Raw genomic sequence first — 20,741 nt, 5'->3', positions numbered from 1 at the left:
GTGCAGTTTTTCTGATATCAGTATAAAACAACCAGCTTTGCCTTATTAATGCATTCTGCTCAGAACTCTACATTTCAGATACTATTTTGTGACCCCTGCTTTTACTTTGTGTTCAAAGCCTTATGTGGCTTTGCCCACCTCTTAATTTTTAAAAGGTTGGATGACTTTGCCACTTAATTTGTTAAACACTTAGAGTGGTATGTCAGTCTCCCACTAATATTGTCTTTTTGTTCCAAGTAGGCAAAAATAAAACAAGGATACAGAGTATCTGAAGAATATAATCAGTAAGATCGATTTTAATAAATATATTGAACTCTGTACCCTAAAAACAGAGCTCTCTTCCAGTTCCCATGGAATAGCAACAGAAGTGACCTTACGTACACACATGAGATTGTTTAAAAATGAAACAAAACAAAAATTGTATTAGTTGCAATAAAATGAAATTGGACATTAATAACAAAATATATATTTTGAGGACTTAAAACCCTGGAAATGAAAATCCAATTCATAAATAACTCCAGAAACAAAAAGAGTATCACAGCTACAATGACACAGTCGCTGGAAAAACAGTGACAATGAGAGCAGTACAAATCAAAACCAAGGGTAAGTGGTCAAAGCTACTATAGAAATGAAAAGTCATTGCCTAAATGCTTGTACTGCTAAATAGGAATAAGAAAATAATGATATTAACTGAACTGAGCATTCAACTAAAAATATTAGTAGGACCACAAAAGCCTAAATAAGAAATTAATAAAGATAAAACAGAAATTAGAACATCAGAAACAATTAAAAAAAAACATTAAAAAGTAAGCGGCAGACTAAAATAGCATATAAGAGCTCTGACTCTGAGAATAGAGAGATCCTGTTTGAATTATAACTCTGGGCTTTGTAACTGTGTGACATCAGGCAAGTTAAATGTCTGAACTTCTTAACCACCTGTAAATGTGAATAATAGTACTCAACTCACAAAGTTGTCAAGATTCTGAACATTAGACAGTGCATACAAAGTATTCAGCACAGGGCCTGGCACACAGTGAGTGTTCAACAGATATTATCAGGTATTATTATCATCATTTTCAAAAATGTCAAACAAACAAAGAAATCTAGGCAAAGAGAGAGTGAGAATAAATATTTCATTATTAGAAATTAGAACGGTGACATAGCCATATATGAAAGTTTTAAAAAACATTTTTAGTGATTACTATATATAACTATGCTTAAAAAATGAAAATCTGGGTAAATCATCATTTTCTTGGAAAATAATTTACCAGATTTGACTCAGAAAGCAGTTGAAAAATTCCTGAATAAACATATAAGCATGGAAGAAAATGAAATGGTTATCAAATAACTCTTTCCAAAAATGGCACAGGGCCCAGATGGGCTAATTCTAGCAAATCTTCAAGGAACAGTTATTTCTCATGCTACTTAAATGATTCCACAGCATAGAAGAGAAGAGAAACTTCTCACTTCATTTTATAAGGTCAGAACAGCCCTGATACAAAAAGCAATATACGGAGAAAAAAGTTCAGACAAATTACACTTTTGAACAGATACAAAAATCAAAAATAAAATATTAGCAAAGAATAATATATAACCAAATAAACTTTATTCCACGAATGCTAGAATAGTTCCAATTTAGAAAATCACAAAACCACAATGAGATACCACCTCACACTCACCAGAACAGCTATAATCAAAAAGAAAGAGTATAAGTATAGATGAGGATGTGGGGAAATTGGAATCTTCATACATTACAGGTAAGAATGTAAAATGGAATAGCTGCTTTGGTAAACAGTCTGGCAGTTCCTTCAAAAGTTAAATATAGAGTTACCATATGACCCAGCATTTCCACTCCTACGTACATACACAAGAGAAATGAAAACGCATATTCATACAAAAACCTGTACAGCAATGTTCATAGGAGCATTATTCCTAGTAGCCAAAAGGTGGAAACAATCCAAAGGTCCACTAACTGAAGAATGAATAAATAAAATGTGACATATCTATACCCTGAAATATTATTCAGCCATAAAAAGGAATGAAGTACTGACACATGCTATAACATGGATGAACCATGAAAACATTATGCTAGTTGAAATCAGTCAGTCACAAAAGGCCACATATTGTCATATTGTATGATTCTATTTATACGAAATGTACAGAACAGACAAATCCATAGAGATCAAAAGTAGATTAGTGGTTGCTTAGGGCTGGGACAGTGGTAAGGGGGAGGGAATGGAAAGTGACCGCTATGGGTACAAGGTTTCTTCTGGTGATGACAAAAATGTTCTGGGATTAATTTTAGTGATGGTTGCACCACTTTATAAACACGCTAAATACCACTGAATTGTATGTGTTAAATGGGTGACTTGTATAGTATGTGAATTATATTTCAATAAAGCTATTAAAAATTTTATAAAACAATTAATGTAATTCATTATTTAATATAATGAAGGAGAAATATTATATGATCATTTTGATTGATTGATATCTAAAGGGTTAACATTCCACATATTCTTGATTTAAAACAACAAAAAGGAGCAAACCTCCCAGTAAACCAAGAATAGAGGTCATTCCTTTGAGCACAATAAAGATCTATCTGAAACTAGTAACAAACAACATACTTAATGATGAAACTCTAGAAACATTCTCACTCAAGTCAGGATCAAGACAAGGGTGTATCTTACCATTATTATATACCATTACTTTGAAGTTCTACCCAATGCAGTAAAACAAGAAAAATAAAAGTCCAAGCATTAGAAAGAAGAGCTAAAATATTCATGATTTGTGGGCTATAACTGAATATGAAAGAAATTTGAGAGAAGAGAATTAACGGAAAAACTATGAGAATTCATTTTAAAAGAGTTCAGTAAAATTGCAAAATACTTATATAAAAATCAACAACTTTCCTATATGTCAGCAATATCCAGTTAGAAAATAAAATGAGGAAGAAAAAAAATTCCTTTCATAATAGTAATAAAAATTATAAATACACAGAAGTAAATTTTCTGTTAAAAAGTATAAGGCTACTATAAAGAAATTTACATACGCTACAGAAAGGCATAAAAGAAGACACGAATAAATGAAAATGTTCAATGCTTCTGGATTGTAAGACTTAAAATTGTAAAGGTTATCTACTCTATAACCACTGAGATGGCTAAAATTAAAAAGACTGACCATATCAAATGCTGGCGAGGAACTGGAGTTGGAGACACTGGAATGCTCACACACTGCTGGTGTGAATGTAAAGTGGTACAACCATTTTGGAAGACGGTTTGGCAGTTTCTTAAAAAGTTAAACATACACTACCATATCACACAGTCATTCTGCTCCTAGGTACTTACTCAAGAGAGATGAAAGCGTATGTCCCTGCAAAAATGTGTACAAGAATGTTCACAGCTGCTTTACCTGTAAAAGCCAAAAACTGGAAACAACCCAGTGTCTATCAGCAGATGAACAGATGCGTTTTGGTATTTCCATACAATGGACTACTATACAGCAGTAAAAAGGAGTGAACCACTGAGGTACATGACATCATGGATAAGTCTCAAAATAATCATGAAAACTGAAGAAAACCGGACAAAAAAGCATACATACCATATGAGCCCATTTATATAAAACTCTAGAAAAAGCAAACTAATATAAAATGATAGAAAGCACAGTGATGGAAACAGCAGAAGGTATGCAAGGAATTACCCAGGAGCATTAGGAAACATTTGAGGCTGATGGATATGTTCTTTATCTTGATTGTGGTTATAGTTTCATAGGTAAATACATATGTCAAACTTTCCAAATTACATTCTTTAAATATGTGCAATTTATTGAATTTCAACTAATACTGTTTTAAACATTTATCCAGAAGAGAGTCAATCTATGATTTTATTTAGACTTACATCCTACCCTTTCGGTATCCTAACAACCCTAATGGAGACATTTAAATAATGAAGTCATTAAGTACAACAATCATGTTGATTACAGTTACAATTTTTAAAATGTAGGGACTTCCCTGGTGGTCCAGTGGTTAAGACTCCGTGCTTCCACTGCAGGGGGCACGGGTTCGATCCCTGGTCAGGGAACTAAGATCCTGCATGCTGCGTGGTGTGGCAAAAAAAAAAAAAAAAGTAAAGTTATCAACTATCACCAACTTCATTTTAACTACACTGCCACCAAATTACCAATGGCGTTTGTATTGAAACTTGATAAACTCATCTAAAGCCTATACATGCATACATACATACATAAATACATAAGAAGAGCAATGAGAATAACTGAAAAGAACAAATGAAAAAGAATAAATGATTAAATGCTGAGCCCACCAGAAATGAAATGCACTATCCAGATAGGCAGTGGAAGGAAAAGAGATCAGTGAAACAAAATGGGAAATGTAGAAAATAGATCCAAGTTTATCTAATACTTAAGCATTTAATAATATGGCATCTCAAATTGCTGAGAATAATTTTTTTTCAGTAACTGTGATTGAATAGCTGGCTAAATGTTTGCTGGAAAAAAAGGGATCCTTACCTCACACCATATGTCACAATTAATTCCAGGTGGACGAAGATTAAAATATAGGACTCTGAGTTCTGGCAACAAGGTATACTGAGCTAATGCAGAAGCCCAACCACTGCAGAAATACTAGATGAAAATAATTTTTAAGAATATGTAATGCATGGTATATCTCACAAGCAATAAAAGGAAATCCCCACGTGCTAGAGGAAATAAGAATCTGAAAGCCAAAGTATTAAGAGAAACACTGAGACCATGGTGACCATGGGGTGTTTGTGAGTAAGGAGGGAAGGGAAGGAGGAGAGAGATAAGGGGAAAGGAAGACTGGTTATCAGACCTGGAGACAGGCCTTAATGGCTTTGGGCTTGAGTTTTTAACACCTGCACACATGAGATGAGACCTTGGGTCTTAAAAGGCCAGGAGTTAGAAAGGAGGCCCTGCATTATTTTTCTTCACCATATTTAATGAGCACCTACTATATGCCAGGCTCCCTGTGAACAAAAGAGACAAGGATTCCTGCCCTTACGTAAATTAACAAGTGCCTTAGAACAGAGCAAGTGGCAGGATGCGAAGATAGTTAATAAACACAATAGATAACTAAGTTAAATATTGGGCTGGCCAAGAAGTTTGTTTGGGTTTTTCGTAAGATCTTACAGAAAAAACCAAACAAACTTTTTGGCCAACCCAACAGTATGTCAGAAGGAGATAAGCACTGTGGGGGGAAGAAAGGAGAAAGTAGAGCAGGATAAAGGTGATGAGAAGTGTAAGTGTGTGTGTTTGTGTGTGTGGGTGTGTGTTTGAAAGAGACAGACAGACACGGATGAGGGGGCTATTTTAGGATCATTAAATAGGATAGGCTGCACTGAGGAATGACAGCTGACCAAAGATTTGAAGGAGTCAGGGAAGCCATCCATTGGGATATCTGGGCAGAGGGAACTACCAGTAAGAACAGACTGGGAGCTTGGGGGACAAGGGTAGAGGCAGGGAGACCCGTTAGGATCAGTAATCCAGGTGGCAAAAGCCTGGACCTTCCAAATGCACCCAAAGTGAAAAGGGGACTAAAAATCTGACAGCAAAAGTTGTCTCTACCCAAAACTTTTTTTTTTTGGCTGTGTCGGGTCTTAGTTGCGGCACGCGGGATCTTCACCGCAGCACACAGGCTTCTCTAGTTGTGGCGTGCGGGCTCCCACGCACGTGGGCTCTGTAGTTGTGGCGCGCAGGCTTAGCTGCCCCACGGCATGTGGGATCTTAGTTCCCCGACCAGGGATCGAACCCACGTCCCGTGCGTTGGAAGGCGGCTTCTTAACCACCGGACCACCAGGGAAGTCCCCCAAAACTCCTGAGTAAAGGGAGAAAGAGTCTTCAGTGAGAAAATGAAACCCCAGGTCTGGAAATGATTGGAGGCAAAATACACACTCCTCATTTGATAGAGGAATTTCTAAGATAATTAATTAATGGAAAAAGCGGTCCCAAGCCAATGACACCTCCAGGATGTCTGGCAAAATCAAATGCAAAATCACTCAGAAGGGACATTTCCAGAACTAAGACCCGTGGGAATTCCACGAAATCCCAAATAAAGAAAAGCTCACAGTCAGTGCCAAACATATGAGGAAAGTCATTCACCACGAGCAAAGGTGAGCAGACAAGACAAGTAGAAGGCTCAGTACCTCCAAGAAACCGCGCTCATCCATCAAACTAAAAAGGACTAGAGGATAAGTTATGATTAACACTGCTTATAAGGAAATACTGCTGAGCAAAAGAAGCCAGGTACTGAAGAGAACACACAGTCTGATTTCATGGATGTGAAGTTCAAGAAAAGGCAAAACGAAATCTATGGTGTTAGCAGTCAAGATGGTGGCCACAGTGCGGTGGTGGTGTGAAAGGCAGAAAGAGGCCTTCTGGAAATATCTAATTTCTTGATGGCTGAGCTAGTTACACTAGTGAGTTGATTTTGTGAACGTTCATTCAGCTGAACACGCATGACTGAAGAGAGAAGGCTGGGTGGCTGACATGCCAGAGGGCAAAGATGGAACAAAGGTCCCATGTCTCCCCCTCCCCAGTGTAAAAGCTGGTGAGTGAAAGATGAGGAAATTCCAGGAAGTCTTGAAGGGCGGGGCCAAGTGAGTCCTCCAATCAGAGCCTGCGCAGTCTCCTGAGGGCACCCCAGTGGAATGGAGGTGGCGGGAAATAACATTGCTCACACCGTAGAGCTGCCTCTGGTGGAGATGGGAATGGAAGGGGTGGGTAACGCAGCTGGGAAAAGTCCTCAGGAAGGAGGTGCGTCCACTGGGGCACAGAAATGTGAGCGCTCAAGATGGTCTTCGTGGCCCAACCCCTCATTTTACAGAAGAGAAAACCAAGGCCCAGACAAGTGAAGGGACTGGCCCAAAGTCACCTTTGCCCCCATTAGTAACAGTTTTCCTTGGCAGGGTATATACAGGTGAAAGAGAGAGGCAACCAGGCACAGTGGTGGAAAACAAGACGCCAGAACCACACTTGCCTAGATTCTGACCCCAACTCCACCACTGCCGGCTGAGAGACCCTGGGCAAGGCATGTACCCTGTGTGTGCCCCCATTTCTTCACCTGTAAAATGGTGTATAAATGTAAATGTGTACAACCGCTTTCTACAAAACGTGTGACCAATGGATAAACACAGTGTACTAGAGCTGAACGGATACCTACCCTAGGACACGAGATTCCACTTCTAGACACATCCCCAACAGAAATGCATTCAAATATGCATCAAAAGACATGGGTAAGTACGGCCACGGCAGCACTATTTTTAACAGCTAAAATCTGGAAACAACCCAAATATCCACCATAAATGGAACAAATAAATAAATTTATACATGGGTATCACGGAACACTACAGCATAGCAATGAAAATGAATAAAACTACTACTACCCATGGATAAACACCACAAATGTACTACTGAGCCGAAGCAGCCAGAATATGATTCCATTTACATGAAGTTCAAAAACAGGCAATTCAAGGCATGGTGGGTAAGGGGCGTGGTGACTGGAGGGGCACTCAGGGCAGCATCTGGGGTGCTGGTTATGCAGGTGTGTCTACATCATGAAAAGTTTTGAGCTGTGCACTAAGCGTTCGTGTGCTTTTCTGTACATGATGTTATACTTCAGTGAAGAAACTGACTTAATTATACTCAGAACCCACCTCATAAGGCTGTTATGAGGACTAAACAAGATAATATTTGCAGAATGTTTAGAACAGAGCATGGCAGTAGTGAGGGCTACAGAAATGTGTGCTGATAAAAAGCCCCAAGTCTAATTTTTCCAAAGAGGAAATGCAGATGGCCAACAGGTACATGAAAAGATGCTCAACAGCGCTAATCATCAGGGAAATGCAAATCAAAAACCACAATGAGCTGTCACCTCACACCTGTCAGAATGGCTACCATCAAAAAGAACACAAATAACAAGTGTTGGCGAGGATGTGGAGAAAAGGGAACCCTTGTACACTGTTGGTGGGAATGTAAATTGGTGCAGTCACTGCAGAAAACAGTATGGAGGTTTCTCAAAAAACTAAAAATAGAACTACCCTATAACCCAGGAATGCCACTCCCGGGTATATATCCAAAAAAAACCAAAAACACTAATTCGAAAAGATACATGCACCCCAATGTTCATAGCAGCATTATTTACAATTGCCAAGGTATGGAAGCAAACTAAGTGTCCATCACCAGATGAATGAATAAATATATGTACACATACAATGGAATATTACTCAGCCATAGAAAAGAATGAAATTTTGCCATTTGCAGCAACATGGATGGACTTGGAGGGCATCATGCTAAGTGAAATTAGCCAGACAGAGAAAGACAAATACTGTATGACATCCCTTATACGTGCAATCTAAAAAAATACAACCAACTAGTGAATATAACGAAACAAAACAAAGCAGACTCACAGATACAGAGAACAAACTAGTGGTTACCAGTAGGGAGAGGGAAGGGGAGGGGCAATTTAGAGGTGAGGGATTAAGAGGTACAAATTATTAGTTATAAAATAAGCTACAAGGATATCTTGTACGACATGGGGAATATAGCCAATATTTTATAATAACTACAAATGGAATATAACCTTTAAAAATTGTGACTCACTATACGTACACCTGTAACTTATATAACATTGTATAGCAACTATGCTTCAATTAAAAATTTTTTTTAAAAAGTAAAAAGAAAAAAGAAAGCCCCTAGTCTAGAAGGAGTACCCTGCCTCGGGGGTCTCCTTCTTATGCCCCTCTTCTGAGCCCCCTCCCTAGCACAATGCAAGGGCCCCTCTCACTCGGCACTGTACCCCATATACCAGCGTGGTCTTCAGTGGAGCCCCCCCAGGACACAGAAGGCATTGAAAGCACAGAGAACTTCAATAACACGCCCAAGGTCACACTGCGGGGGTGGAGCCAGGACTTCAACCCAAGCAGTCTGAAGCTGGAGGTGGGTTCTCTCAACCATAACGCCTAATACACACATCTTGGTATTTCATATATTATTAAGTAGAATGCTGTGCTCTCTGATCTTGATTTTAGAACTGAACCATTTCTATGCAGCAGGAAAATCAGAACTTGCTTTTCACTTCAACGTGGGTCACATTCTTCTGCAGACACCTTCGATTTAAAACAAGAAACAGGGAATTCCCTGGTGGCCTAGTGGTTAGGATTTGGCACTTTCACTGCGGAGGCCCAGGTTCGATCCCTGGTTGGGGAACCATCCCGCGTGCTGCACGGCATGGCCAAAATACAAAAAACAAATAAAATAAAACAAGAAACAGCTCCCTCACCTCGGTTCCAACAACAAACTGGGGTGAGAAATACAGAGGATGCCCAGTCCCATTCTCCCCTGGCATGTCTGGGTAGCAATGATGGCAGATCTGCCCCCAATCCTGGTTTAAGCCCGATGGGTTTCTGTGGATTGGAGTGAGAAGCAATTTCCTTCCTCGTGGCAGCTGGGCAGGTCGAGCACTTTCTCACAGTGAATTCTCCCCAGGTCTGAGCTGTGGAGTGAGACAGGGCTGGGTCTGGGAAGAAAGAGTTGGCTTCGATCGACCTGCCCACCTCTTGAGGTCTGGCTGCGGGGAGAGGAAACGCGTTGGCCGCAGGACTCAGAGCAGGGGGGCCGCTGTCCAACAGCCCTGCCCCGGGGCGCCCGACCCAAAGGTACTTTCTTGTTTCGGAGGCCAAGCTCTGTATCTGTAAACACAATGTGTTTCCTTTTTCATGCTGGGACTGGCGCTGTTATTGTTCGGCACTTTCTGTGTCAGCCCAAATGTAAGCAGAGCCCTTGCCTGTGTAGAGTTCTGTCTCCTGATGCCGCGCAGACCTGGTGTGGGGTCCAGGGCCCGACTTCTCAGGTGGGAAGAGCCTCAGGCCCAATGAGACTGCATCCCACCTGCGGGGAGGGCATCACTTCCCACTGCTTTCCATCCCCAGACGCAACAGAGTCACCTGACCACTGATTGCTCCAGAAACGTCCACTTACAGTGTACTTCTCTGTCTGCAGACTGGGGGAGCCAGGGAAGGTCTCCCGGGACCCTTGGTCTTAGATTTTATCTCCTAGGCTAACTCTAAGGAGTAACGGCTGCCTAGGGTATTACATTGAAAAGGAGTCTAATACCCTAAGACCATTTCTGGACTTAGGAGAAAAGAGTGCAGTGATTGATTAGTGATGTCTGCCCTGGTTTCAGAATTGGGAAGGGGTGATACGTTTGCCAAGTACTCACCACAGCCACTCTAAGCAGGAACAGATGAAATCAGAAGCCCCAACAACCGTAATCAGGCGGCGGGAAGTGTCCATCCCTTTGGGATGTTCCATCAAATATGGAACGTAATGCAACATATTGGTGCTCAGGAAACTAAAAGAGAATCTACCTTATTTCCTTGTTACCTAAGACTCATTTATTCAAACCCAGCCCCTTTAAAGGTGCCTGTGGTCCTACAGATTGTCTAACTTTGGTGTGGAGCCTCTGGAATGTGTGAAAAATTGGACATGACAACCAAAAATCTCTCTTATCTGGAGGCAGTAAAGGACCGGGGAAAATCTAGAAAATCTAGCCACAGCACCAGCCAGGCAGGGGCATGAATGGGCCCTCAACTAAAACTGGACCACCTGCACAGAAGGCTGATACCTCGCACATCTTTCATAGGCTAGTCCTGAATCCTCCACAGAGACAGACTTCTAGAGCCTCCTTCTAGGCTGAGTTGGGAGGATTCATTGATTATCAGTTGATATAGTGAACTTTCTGTTCCTCTCAGTATTACTTTCTACCTTTCAAGGTTCTCACCCAACAAATTTACTTTGACCTCTGAAAAACCACTCACCCCTTCAAATAACCTAGAAGCCCGCCATACCCACAAGGAAATCTTTCTTCTGGATCGTCTTTATATGCACAAATGCACTGCAACGTGATTATAGCCTTACCTCTAGCTAATACAATGACCCTGATGGCAGAAGACTCAGGATCTCCAGGAATGACCACACCAGAGGCAAAGGCAGAGTACACTTCTCCATTCCTTGGCACTACTTCTGAACCACTGGTACACCTGTCCCCTTGAGGACATCTTCCCTTGTTCTCTTAGTGCCAGTGGATGCAGCAGATAGAAACATCCATTGCACACACAGTCCCTTCTCTCGGTCAGAGAGCAGAACTGGCACAAAATAATATAGTCAGGGCTGAACACACACCCAGCCAAGGCCTCCAAGGAGCTGGGGATGGGAAGGAAGTATTATCTCTACAGGCAAGGAACTGACAAATGGAATGGGTCTCTGCCTTCTGACTTAGGAGGAATTCCCATAAATTATATAACGTTCCAAAGGCAAATGAAAATCTAATTCCAAGTTTATAATAGAGCTACATTTTTGGAATAAGACTACAGAAATGCGATCCTGAACTCTCCACGTGCTGTACACATCGAACCTCAAGACAGCAGACAGCGTGGAGGCAAATAGCCCTGTGTCCGAGGACTGTCGCAGGCAGCTCAATGATTTCAGGCACCGTTCGGAACCATCCCTCGGAGCTGGTTACAACAGGACATGCTTTTATGTGATCAGCCCTCGAAACGAGTGCCACTGATACCCCCTGCTCTCTGTGTATACAACAGCGTCACTGAACGAGCCAAGATGTACCCTGTCTACATTCAGTTTTGTTTGTGTAAAAACTGCCCTTTGGTGGCAGCGACATCTGGTTTCGAAAGGCCTCCTTCGTGGAAATCTGATTCACTGACATAAAGCACATGTAAAGCACCTAGTACAATGCCTGGCACTTAGTAGGGGTTTGTGGTCTGCCTTCAGGATGCAACCCAACACCCCCCGGACAGGCATTCTAACTCCCGGGCCACCCAAACCAATGCCACGTCTTCCGAGGCTTCGGAGACCACAAGGGCTGATGTGTGTCTTTCCAGATGACAGGCAAAATGCTGTAGGCCACTCTGCAAGTATTAGGCTTAAAACCTGAGCATTTCAAAACCTCTCCGAGACCTCCAGTCTTCCTCTAATGAAAGGCACTGCAGAAACCCAAGGTATGATTATCACTTCTGAAAGGAAGAAAAAAAAAAAATACTGGCTCACAAAATACCCGTACTAGAGCACCGACAGATAAGACCGGTTTATAATCCAGTTCCCTAGAGAGCCATTTATTTTGGTGAGGCCAGTGTGCATAGCAGACGCTGTGGAAGCCATCAAGATAACACGAATAACAACCCAGTGGACTTTTGAAGTGTAAACATAAAAGTCTATTAAGAATACAATGTTGGTTTAATCCCAAGACAAAAAATTTACTTAATGAAAAGCACAACTCATCTCAAGAAGGAAATATCGATACCAGCTGCGAGCAGAAAATGAGGGGATTCCTTCCAGGGAACATCTGAATTTCAACCCACTGCCTTTCCAATATTTACTCTGGACATAAAGTCTCAAATACTTTTCCGAGGATCTCATTTTTCTACAGGAGAAGGAAGTCAGGGAGAAGCCTGGGCAGGGCCAAAGGAGACCTTGGCAAAGCCTTGGAAAGGCAAAGACGCACCCCAGAAGGTGCACCTTGACACGGCTCTGTCTGGCTTCTCTGGGCAGAGCGGGGAGCAACCTCCGGGCCCACCAGGTGCTAATGAGGACCCCAGCAGAGACACTCACTCCAGCTGCCACGGGGCCAACAGCGAAAAATGACAGTCCTGTGCCGCTGACACACATGCCCGGCACCTACCAGCACCACGCCGGCAACCAGAATATGCCACTAAACCCCCCTCTTTAACAACGACACTCCCTAGCCACTTCCTATGCTTTTTTCAGTGTGTTCCAGAGAAACAACGGGATACTGAACACTAGGGACAAAGGAGAAGGGCTTCTTAGAAAGGATTTTCTGATTACGACCTCTGTTCCACCACCTTTGAGAGGGATCATGGGCCCTGAAATCAAGAAAGACTTGGCCAGGACTCCCCTGGAGGTCCAGTGGTTTAGACTCCGCGCTTCCAATGCAGGTTCGATCCCTGGTCCGGAACTAAGATCCCACATGCTGCTCGGCGTGGCCAAAAAGTAAAAAAAAAGAAAAGAAAAGAAAAGAAAGAAAGACTTGGCCATCAGCAACACCTGTGCACGCTGAGAACCCACACAAAGGTGCTTAAACCCTCTTCACTTACGTTCCTAAAACCTCCCAGCTCCCACTAGGCCTGATGGCTACAATCAAGGATGACTTCTTATATACAGTTTCATATTTAAGTATGTATGAACGTAATAAATCTGAGTATGATATATGACATCATATGACATAACGTCACGCAATACAACACACCTCTAATTCTAGCAAGAGGTAACAAGCTTGCTAGATAACAGGCTGTTCTGACTATTCTCCTCGAATTCTCCTCTACCGGCAGACCTCACTTTACTGCACTTTGCTTTATTGAACTTCGCAGATATTGCGTTTCTTACAACTTGAAGGTGTGAGGCAACCCAGCCTCGAGCAGGTCTAGTGGCGCTGTTTTTGCAACAGCATTTGCTCACTTCATACCTCTGTGTCACATTTTGGTAATTCTTTGCAATATTTCAAACTTTTTCATTATTATTATATGTGCTATGGTGATCTGTCATCGGTGATCTTTGATGTTACTACTATGACTCTCAGAAGGTTCAGACGATGGTTAGCATTTGTTAGCAATGAAGTATTTTTTAATTAAGGTATGTACATTTTTTTAGACATAATGCTATTGCACACTTGATAGACTACAGTATGGTGTGAACAACTTTTATAGGCACCGGGAAACCGAGAAATTCGTGTGACTTGCCTTATTGCCATGGTCTGGAACTGAACCCGCAATATCTCTGAGGTCGACCTGTACATGTAACTGCTGTTCATTTATCCATCCATCCGTTCTATGGGGAGGCAGCACAGAGGATGCAATAAAACCAAGCATAAAGCATCAGACTGGAGTCCTAGCTCCACCACCTACTAGCTATATGGCTTTGGGTAAACCATTTAATATCTCTCGGTTATGGTTTCCTCCTCTGTAAAATAAGGACAATAATAGGGCCTATTATTAGCATAGTCACAGTGATTAAATGACTACATTAATCCGAGTGTTTGGCAAAAAATAAGCCCTCAAGGGTTAATCATAATTTACATTATGATTACATTATGTAATTATGATGACAATAATTACAATAATTACTAGGACTATAATAGCATTCACTTATCTATCCCTATGTACCAGACTGAGCAGCAAATCATTTTAGCCTTCTGATTTTGCAAGAGTCTTTATCGGGGCATTAGATTTCTCATGGCAACGCCTCCCATATAACCTCCCTCTCCTGCCGGGGAAGATGATGGTAGGCCCAAGCACCAGAGCCATTTACAGCCTGAGGAACCCCCCTCCCAAAGCCATGTTTAAACAATTACGGGCATTATGTTGCAGGTACCCACGACCATAGGAGGCCAGCCCAGCACGGTGCTCATCTTGCAGAGACGTCTTTTGTGTGGGTTTTGGGTTTCAGCTGGGCAACGCCAAGCCCTAGAGTGAGTCGCAAAACGAGTTTTCATAAGCTCACCCTGTCACACACCAGGCAGGGGTTCATGCTGACATCCCCACAGTAAGATTAAACAGCATGCTTCGTCAGGCACTAAATACTAACACAGCTCCGACGTCAGGGGGACACTGATTAAAACTGATGTCAATAATTTATGAAACACAATATGGTCTTCAGATGCTCTTTTTAAAAAAAAGGAAGAGGGGTAAAAGGGCCTAGCAACCCAGGTGGTTTAAAACTGTTCATGCATTTTCTCTTGAATGTACACCCCCCCCACCACCATGCATGGATGCTTCTTTACACAATGAATATAAATGCACATGTGTATAAGAGCATGTGAACACTGCTGATACACATGGGCGGAAGAAAGTATTTAGTTATTCCACGGAGAGCTGTCGAGGCCGTAACGTTATACATAGTCTTCTCTTTCATATTGTTTTGGGTTTTTTTCTTCTCCGGAAGAAGTCCAAAATTGCATTTAAAATAAAATTGGACCTTACAAAAGTTCATGTTTATTCCATAGAGAACTTAACCTTGAAACAACCCCAAAAAGAAAGCTGGACCAAAGAAAACCGATAGGATATATGCATTTCTTAGTAAACCGAAAGCACCTCAGCCCTGTGTAGAACCATTTAGTCAAATAATAATATCGATTTTTTTCCAAGTTTTAGGACTGGGGGGGAGGGGGGATGAGAGGGTTAACCTAGGGAACGATGCCACTTTATTATGTCATGTCTCATTATTTTAGAAAGGCAAAGACAGTGATAATGCTTCATTTTTAATCAAAACTCATTTTGAGAATTAAAAATATACTTTACTTTGCCTTCGTTGTAAATAATCTGGGTAGCTTGACTTAATATGTCAACAGTGTGAAATTCACAAGATGGGATTATGTCGGGGAAAAAATCTGAGCCGCTGAGAGTACAAAAGTTAGTGTTTGAAGGATTCATTAATGCTTTTTCCTAGCACAGTGCCCTGTAGTGTCTCAGAACACCTGTCAAATACTAATTCATTCACATATCTCCACTTCAGGGCCTTTTCATAAAAAGCTCGACCTTTAATTGTAAATCACTTCTAAATTGTCTTTGCTGGCTTTCTCTTTTGTGGAATGATGGAAAAATCACTAAGACTTCAATTAAGACTTTATGGGAACTTCAACCTGACATTCCCGAGGCTATATCTACAAGGTATCAGAACATCTATTCAAAAGGAAACTATAAATAACTTTAACATCGTTGAATTGGCTTGGCTTTTATGAGATGACTGAATAATTGGCAAGATTTAAAGATACTTTAACTACTGAGAATTAAAATAACTTCAGTAAAAACCAGAAAATATTGCTAGCCGATTATTTGTCATGTAGATTATGTACTTATTAGGCCTAATTAAACTTTTTGAACAAAAAGGCTTACTAATTACGTTAGTTAATATGTTGATTGCTCAATTTGGTTTAAAAAAAAAAAAAAACCCGGTCAATCCAATTTGTGCACAGAGTTAGTGCTTTGGTCAAAAGACAAAATCCTCGACTATAGAAATTATTTCAAGTACATGGCCATTGTTATAACAATTGCGGGTTACATAAACTGACAGGGAGAGATGGGGGTGGGTGGTATCTGAACAATACCACCCCTGCTAAGAGGAATCTTCAAGCCAGTAAAATGCTACCTTCATAGCCAGTTTATCTGCCTCAATGTATTCACTTGTGTTTTTTCCAATCAGACCCTGCTGGTGACAATGAGAAGTTATCTTTCATATGCACATACATACTAAAACTGATAGCAAAACCCTGGGAGGCCTTTTAAATGTCAATAAAAGGTTTTTACGCACAAAAGGAGGAAAAGAAAAGAGGAAAGGGGAGAAGAAAGAGAAGAAATGGGAAAAACCAACAGTTCTGAAGGAATGGAGCAGATCAAAGGAGTTTTAATTCTCAAAGACGACTAAGCCGGGGTGTAACCACTATCTCGCCACCGAATCCTGAAAAGTCTCTTCCAACAGGCAACCAGTTCCGTCCCTTAAAGGAGGGGGAAGGACAATTAGGTCTGCAAAAGCGTACACTTGGAGTGCAAAGATGGAGGCCCCGCCACGCAACAGGAGAACAGCCCTCTTCAGACCAGGACGCCTGCCTGGGCCTCAGTGCCGACTGGGCTTCTCCAAAACATGTTTTCCATTCCAAAAGTCTACATCCACAGTCATGAGGCACAAACTATTCAACAACATGACACAATTAATCAGAACCAGACCTCAAAACGTGTGTTTGTGGGGACCAGCAAACTTTGTAATGTGCCTCAGAGGCCGAAGCAACTGAAGAGACTCACACGGGCTGTGTGGGGCTGGGGGGAGGGGGGGGGGGAGGAAACGTCTATATTCCACGAAAGATGAACACCCAAGGGCGTACTGACCAACTATATTGACGATTGACGTTGATGATTTTCATTAAAATAAAACATGAGATTTGGGCATTTACATCTCATACTGGAAATGCAAAGTATGGTCTTACTACCTTTCCCCTCTTTTTTTTTTTTTTTTTTTTTTGTCCTCCTGGGGAGAAACTGATGCCGCAGAGTTTCTACAGCAGCAAAGTTGTATGATTCAGAAACAGAACGGATCCTTTTCTCTTTTTTTTTTTTTTCTAAAGCCTCATTTCCGACCCAACAGTATCCACCAGTGCCGGTTTTGTCAGATTTCTCTTTCAGGAACTGAAACCCCATGAAATCGAGAATCTGGGCCCTTAGTTAATTCGGAACTGTTTAATTTCACCGAACCCTGACGCTAACAACAACAAAAAAATCTGGTATACTTTTTTGGAGCGGGATTGAATTAGTTTAACATAATTAGTGAACTCTCTTTTGCAATCTGTAGATAGTAATTAATTTAAATCACATCATTCTTTTGCTAACACAAACACGGTGTCCAAAGGAAAAAAATATATCTATTTTCAAACCATAAAAGACAAATGGAGGACGCAGGAGTGATAGTCGTCGTGTACCGAATTGGCCCCAAACTGCAAATCCCTTTGCCATCTCCCAAGGGATTTGTGGTCGTGGAGCTGGAACTTCCCGGGAACCGGGCCGGGGTCCCCAACAGCGCGCGCAGCTGCAGCCCTAGGGGAGGGGGTGGGGGCGGAGGTGGACGCCAGGGTCCCGCCAAACTGAGGGGAAGGCAAGGAGTGTGTGCCTTTGGATCTGGGCTTAGGGGAACCGGTCGGCAAATTTTCGGCAAAGCCCTCTCCCCCCATCTTGGCTTCGCACAGCGCCTTGAACGCAAACCCGAGCGTCCACGGCCAGCGCCACGAGCGCGAGCGGACCAGCTCTCTGCGCTCCGCGGTGCCCGATTTCCAGGAACGCGCCTCCCACCATCCCCACCACATCCACGAAGCGGGCGATCCTCGGGAACCTTCGGTCGCGAGGCCCGGGAGCAGCCGCCCGGGTCCCCGCCCGCCGCCCGCGTCCCCGCGGCGCCCCACTCACCCACGCACTCGTTGGCCTCGCGGGCTGTGGCGCGCTGCCAGGGCCGGTCGTAGTGGAAGGGCTTGCAGCGGTCGCACTCCGGGCCGGCCGTGTTGTGCCTGCAGTCGCACACCAAGCTGTCGTCGCGGTCGCGCACGCAGCGGGCCGCGTGGCCATTGCACTTGCAGCGGCCGCCCACCTGCAGGTCGGACACGGCGTAGAAGTACGAGTCGCGCGCCAGCTCTGAGTCGTCCTCGTTCTCGTCGCCGAACGTGTGCAGGCGGCTGAAGGCCACGCGGATGTCGGTGGCCGTGACCCAGTCTTGCAGCACGGGCGAGTTGTCGAAGTCGTGCGCCGAGGGCCGCCCGTCCAGCGTGCTGAAGGCGATGAGGCCGCCCGAGAGCGGGCGCATGTCGGTGTGCGAGTCGGTGCATACGGCCTCCTGCTCGTTCTGCTTGGTGATGGGCGCACGGTGCGGCCGGTTGTACATCTTGCGGCACTGAGTGGAGTAGAACTGGAAGGGCACCCACGTGCGCCCGTAGTCCATGGACTTGTAGATGGCCATGGACTCGGGCCGTGGCGAGCAGAACTGCAGGCTCACATAGGTCACCTCGAACTTCTTGCCGAGCGACAGCGTGAGCGTGACGTTGTGCGGGAACTGCAGGTAGTTCTCGGACTGCCAGCACGTCAGGTTGTGCGGGTTGTTCAGATCGGTGAGGAAGGCGGGCGGGTGCGCCTTCTTGGGGTCCGACGCGTTGCAGAGGTGGCAGGAGCGCAGCCGCTCCTCGCCGCGCTCGCTCACCACGCAGTAGCGCCCGGCGGGCCGGCCGCAGGTGCTGGACACACGCACGTCCTTGCCGAAGGCCGCGTTGACAAAGTCCGGGATGCAGCGGCGCGGGTGGCCGTTCTCGTCCGAGCAGGGGTCGGGCTGCGCCGCCTGGCCGGCGAACATGCTGAGCCCGGGCCCGCCGCGCACCGCGCCCACCAGGCACGCCACCGCCGCCAGCGCCGCCAGCGCCTCCCACACTGCGCGCATCATGCTGCGTCCAGCCTGCCCCGGCCCCGCCGCGCCGAGGAGTCGGTCCGCCCGCCGCAGAAGGCGCCTGCGGAGAGAGGGGAGCCGCGCTCAGCCAGGCCGCCCCGCGCCCTCCACCCCCCGGCGGGGCGGCGAGCTGGGGCGCGGGCGAACGCCCGGCTTCCCCCGCACCAAGCCCGCGGCCGAACGAACTCCCGCCTCACTCCCCCGCGTCCCGGGGGGGCAGGCGAATCCGGGGGCCCCAAGCCCGCACCACCCGCGCCTCTCCTTCCCGGCCGGCGGCGAGCCGGGGCCGCGGGCCATCGCTCGGCTTCCCCGCCGCCGCCTCCACGCCGCCCGAGGGTCCGGCCCGCGCCCGTCCGCCCGTCCGCGGCCGGCCCGCCAGCACCCCAAACTCGGACGCAGGGCAGCTCGTGGGCCCCTCGAGCCCGCACGGCCCGCGCCACCTCCTCCCGCAGCCCGGGGTCCCGCTCAGCTGTCCCAGATCGCACCCCCGCCGGCGTGTCCGCGTTCGGGACTTTACCTCAGGAGAGGGCAAAAGAGAAAGAAAAGTTTGCCCGGCCCCGGCCGGGGAGCCCGCGCGCCGGACGGCGGAGAGCCTCTCGCTGGCTGCTAGCAGGGGCGCCCTGCCTCAGCGCGGGCTTGCCAGCTCCATGCCCGGCGCGGCCGCCGCTGCCCCAGCCCCGGCCCGGCCGCCGCCGCCGCCTCTCCCGCCCGAGTGACGACGCGGCCGCCCGGCTCCCGGCGCTCCCGCCGCGGTGCGAGTGCCGCCCAGCCCGCGCCCGGGGCGCACACACACTCCCGCTGGCTGGCGCGCACTCACACACGCACGCACGCCCCCGAAGGCTCCGCCGCCGCCGCCGCCGCCACTCGCGCAGGGAGTGGGGGGCGGAGGGGAGCGCGGGGGCGGGGGGCGGGGCCGCCGGGCGGGGCGCCGGCCAATAACGTCGGCGAGCAGCCGCCCGCTCGCTCGCAAAGTTTTAACCCCGGGAAAGAAGAAAGTTAAAGGGAAGCGGCCCGGGACCCGGAGAGAGCGAGGACACGAGCGGGTGGGAACCGGGGCGCCCGAGAAGGAGAAGCAGAGACAAAGGGAAAGCAAGGAGAGCGCCCGGGGAAACCCCGGAGAGGGGGCTGGGCCCGGCGCGCACCCCGCGGAGGGAGGAGGGGCCGGCCGCGGTCTGTCCGCGTCGCCCCGGCCCCGCGCTGCGCGGAGAGCCCCGCAGGTTTCCGCCGGCCCCACGCCCGGGGGAGCGCGCAGGCCGGGGGGAGGGGGCGATTTACTCCCTCTTGGTCCCAGGCAAACACATCTGTGTTTGTTTTCTTTGCTGCGCCGGGGTCGGGCCTTCCTCTAACCCGGCCTGATGGCCCCGGTGGCACAGCGCAGAGGGCCGTGCCCCGTGGGCAGACAGCCCGGGATCGTAAGGAACAGCCGAGGAAGATGGAGCCTCCGCTGGCTCACCCCTCCCGCCCGAAGCCCCTGGGGTCCGGAGAGAAAGAGCTGCTCCCCCGTCCCCCCCCCCCCACAGTTGTCACCGTGCGGTGGGCCTATCTGTCGGGAAAGCGGCCCTTTTCCTGCCCGGGGAGCTGTGGTGGGCTGGAGGCTGAAGAGGGAAAAAAGCGGGACAGCACCTGGGCACTGGCCAACGCCCCTCCCAGACGGCTCTGTCAGGCTCAGGCTGGGGGCAGCCTAGCCCTCCCCAGATCCAGAGGCAGCCCTGTAGGTA

At 46.2% G+C, this 20,741-nt stretch overlaps 1 protein-coding gene and 1 long non-coding RNA gene across 4 annotated transcripts in view; both read right to left on the bottom strand.

The window, feature by feature from the left end:
* NTN1 (netrin 1) overlaps nucleotides 1-19,879 on the bottom strand; it is a 191,102-nt gene extending 171,223 nt beyond the window's left edge. For 2 of the 3 annotated variants that reach the window (XM_082441390.1, XM_082441392.1), the window contains exons 1-2: nucleotides 19,541-19,834; nucleotides 18,003-19,084 (exon numbers count right to left, since the gene is read on the bottom strand). In XM_082441390.1, the coding sequence (XP_082297516.1) occupies nucleotides 18,003-19,020 (1,018 nt within the window). In that variant the 5' untranslated portion in view covers nucleotides 19,021-19,084; nucleotides 19,541-19,834. The other variant, XM_082441391.1, reaches the window with a different exon arrangement.
* Nucleotides 1-20,741, bottom strand: part of LOC309650306 — a 394,390-nt gene that overhangs the window by 322,898 nt on the left and 50,751 nt on the right. The gene's annotated exons all lie outside the window — the stretch shown is intronic.

This window comes from Balaenoptera physalus (genome assembly GCF_965194825.1).
Source record: "Balaenoptera physalus genome assembly, chromosome: 20".
In the NCBI taxonomy this organism is placed as follows: Eukaryota; Metazoa; Chordata; class Mammalia; order Artiodactyla; family Balaenopteridae; genus Balaenoptera; species Balaenoptera physalus.
The sequence above is the reverse complement of the archived record's forward strand: the minus strand, read 5'-3'. Positions and strand labels throughout refer to the sequence as shown.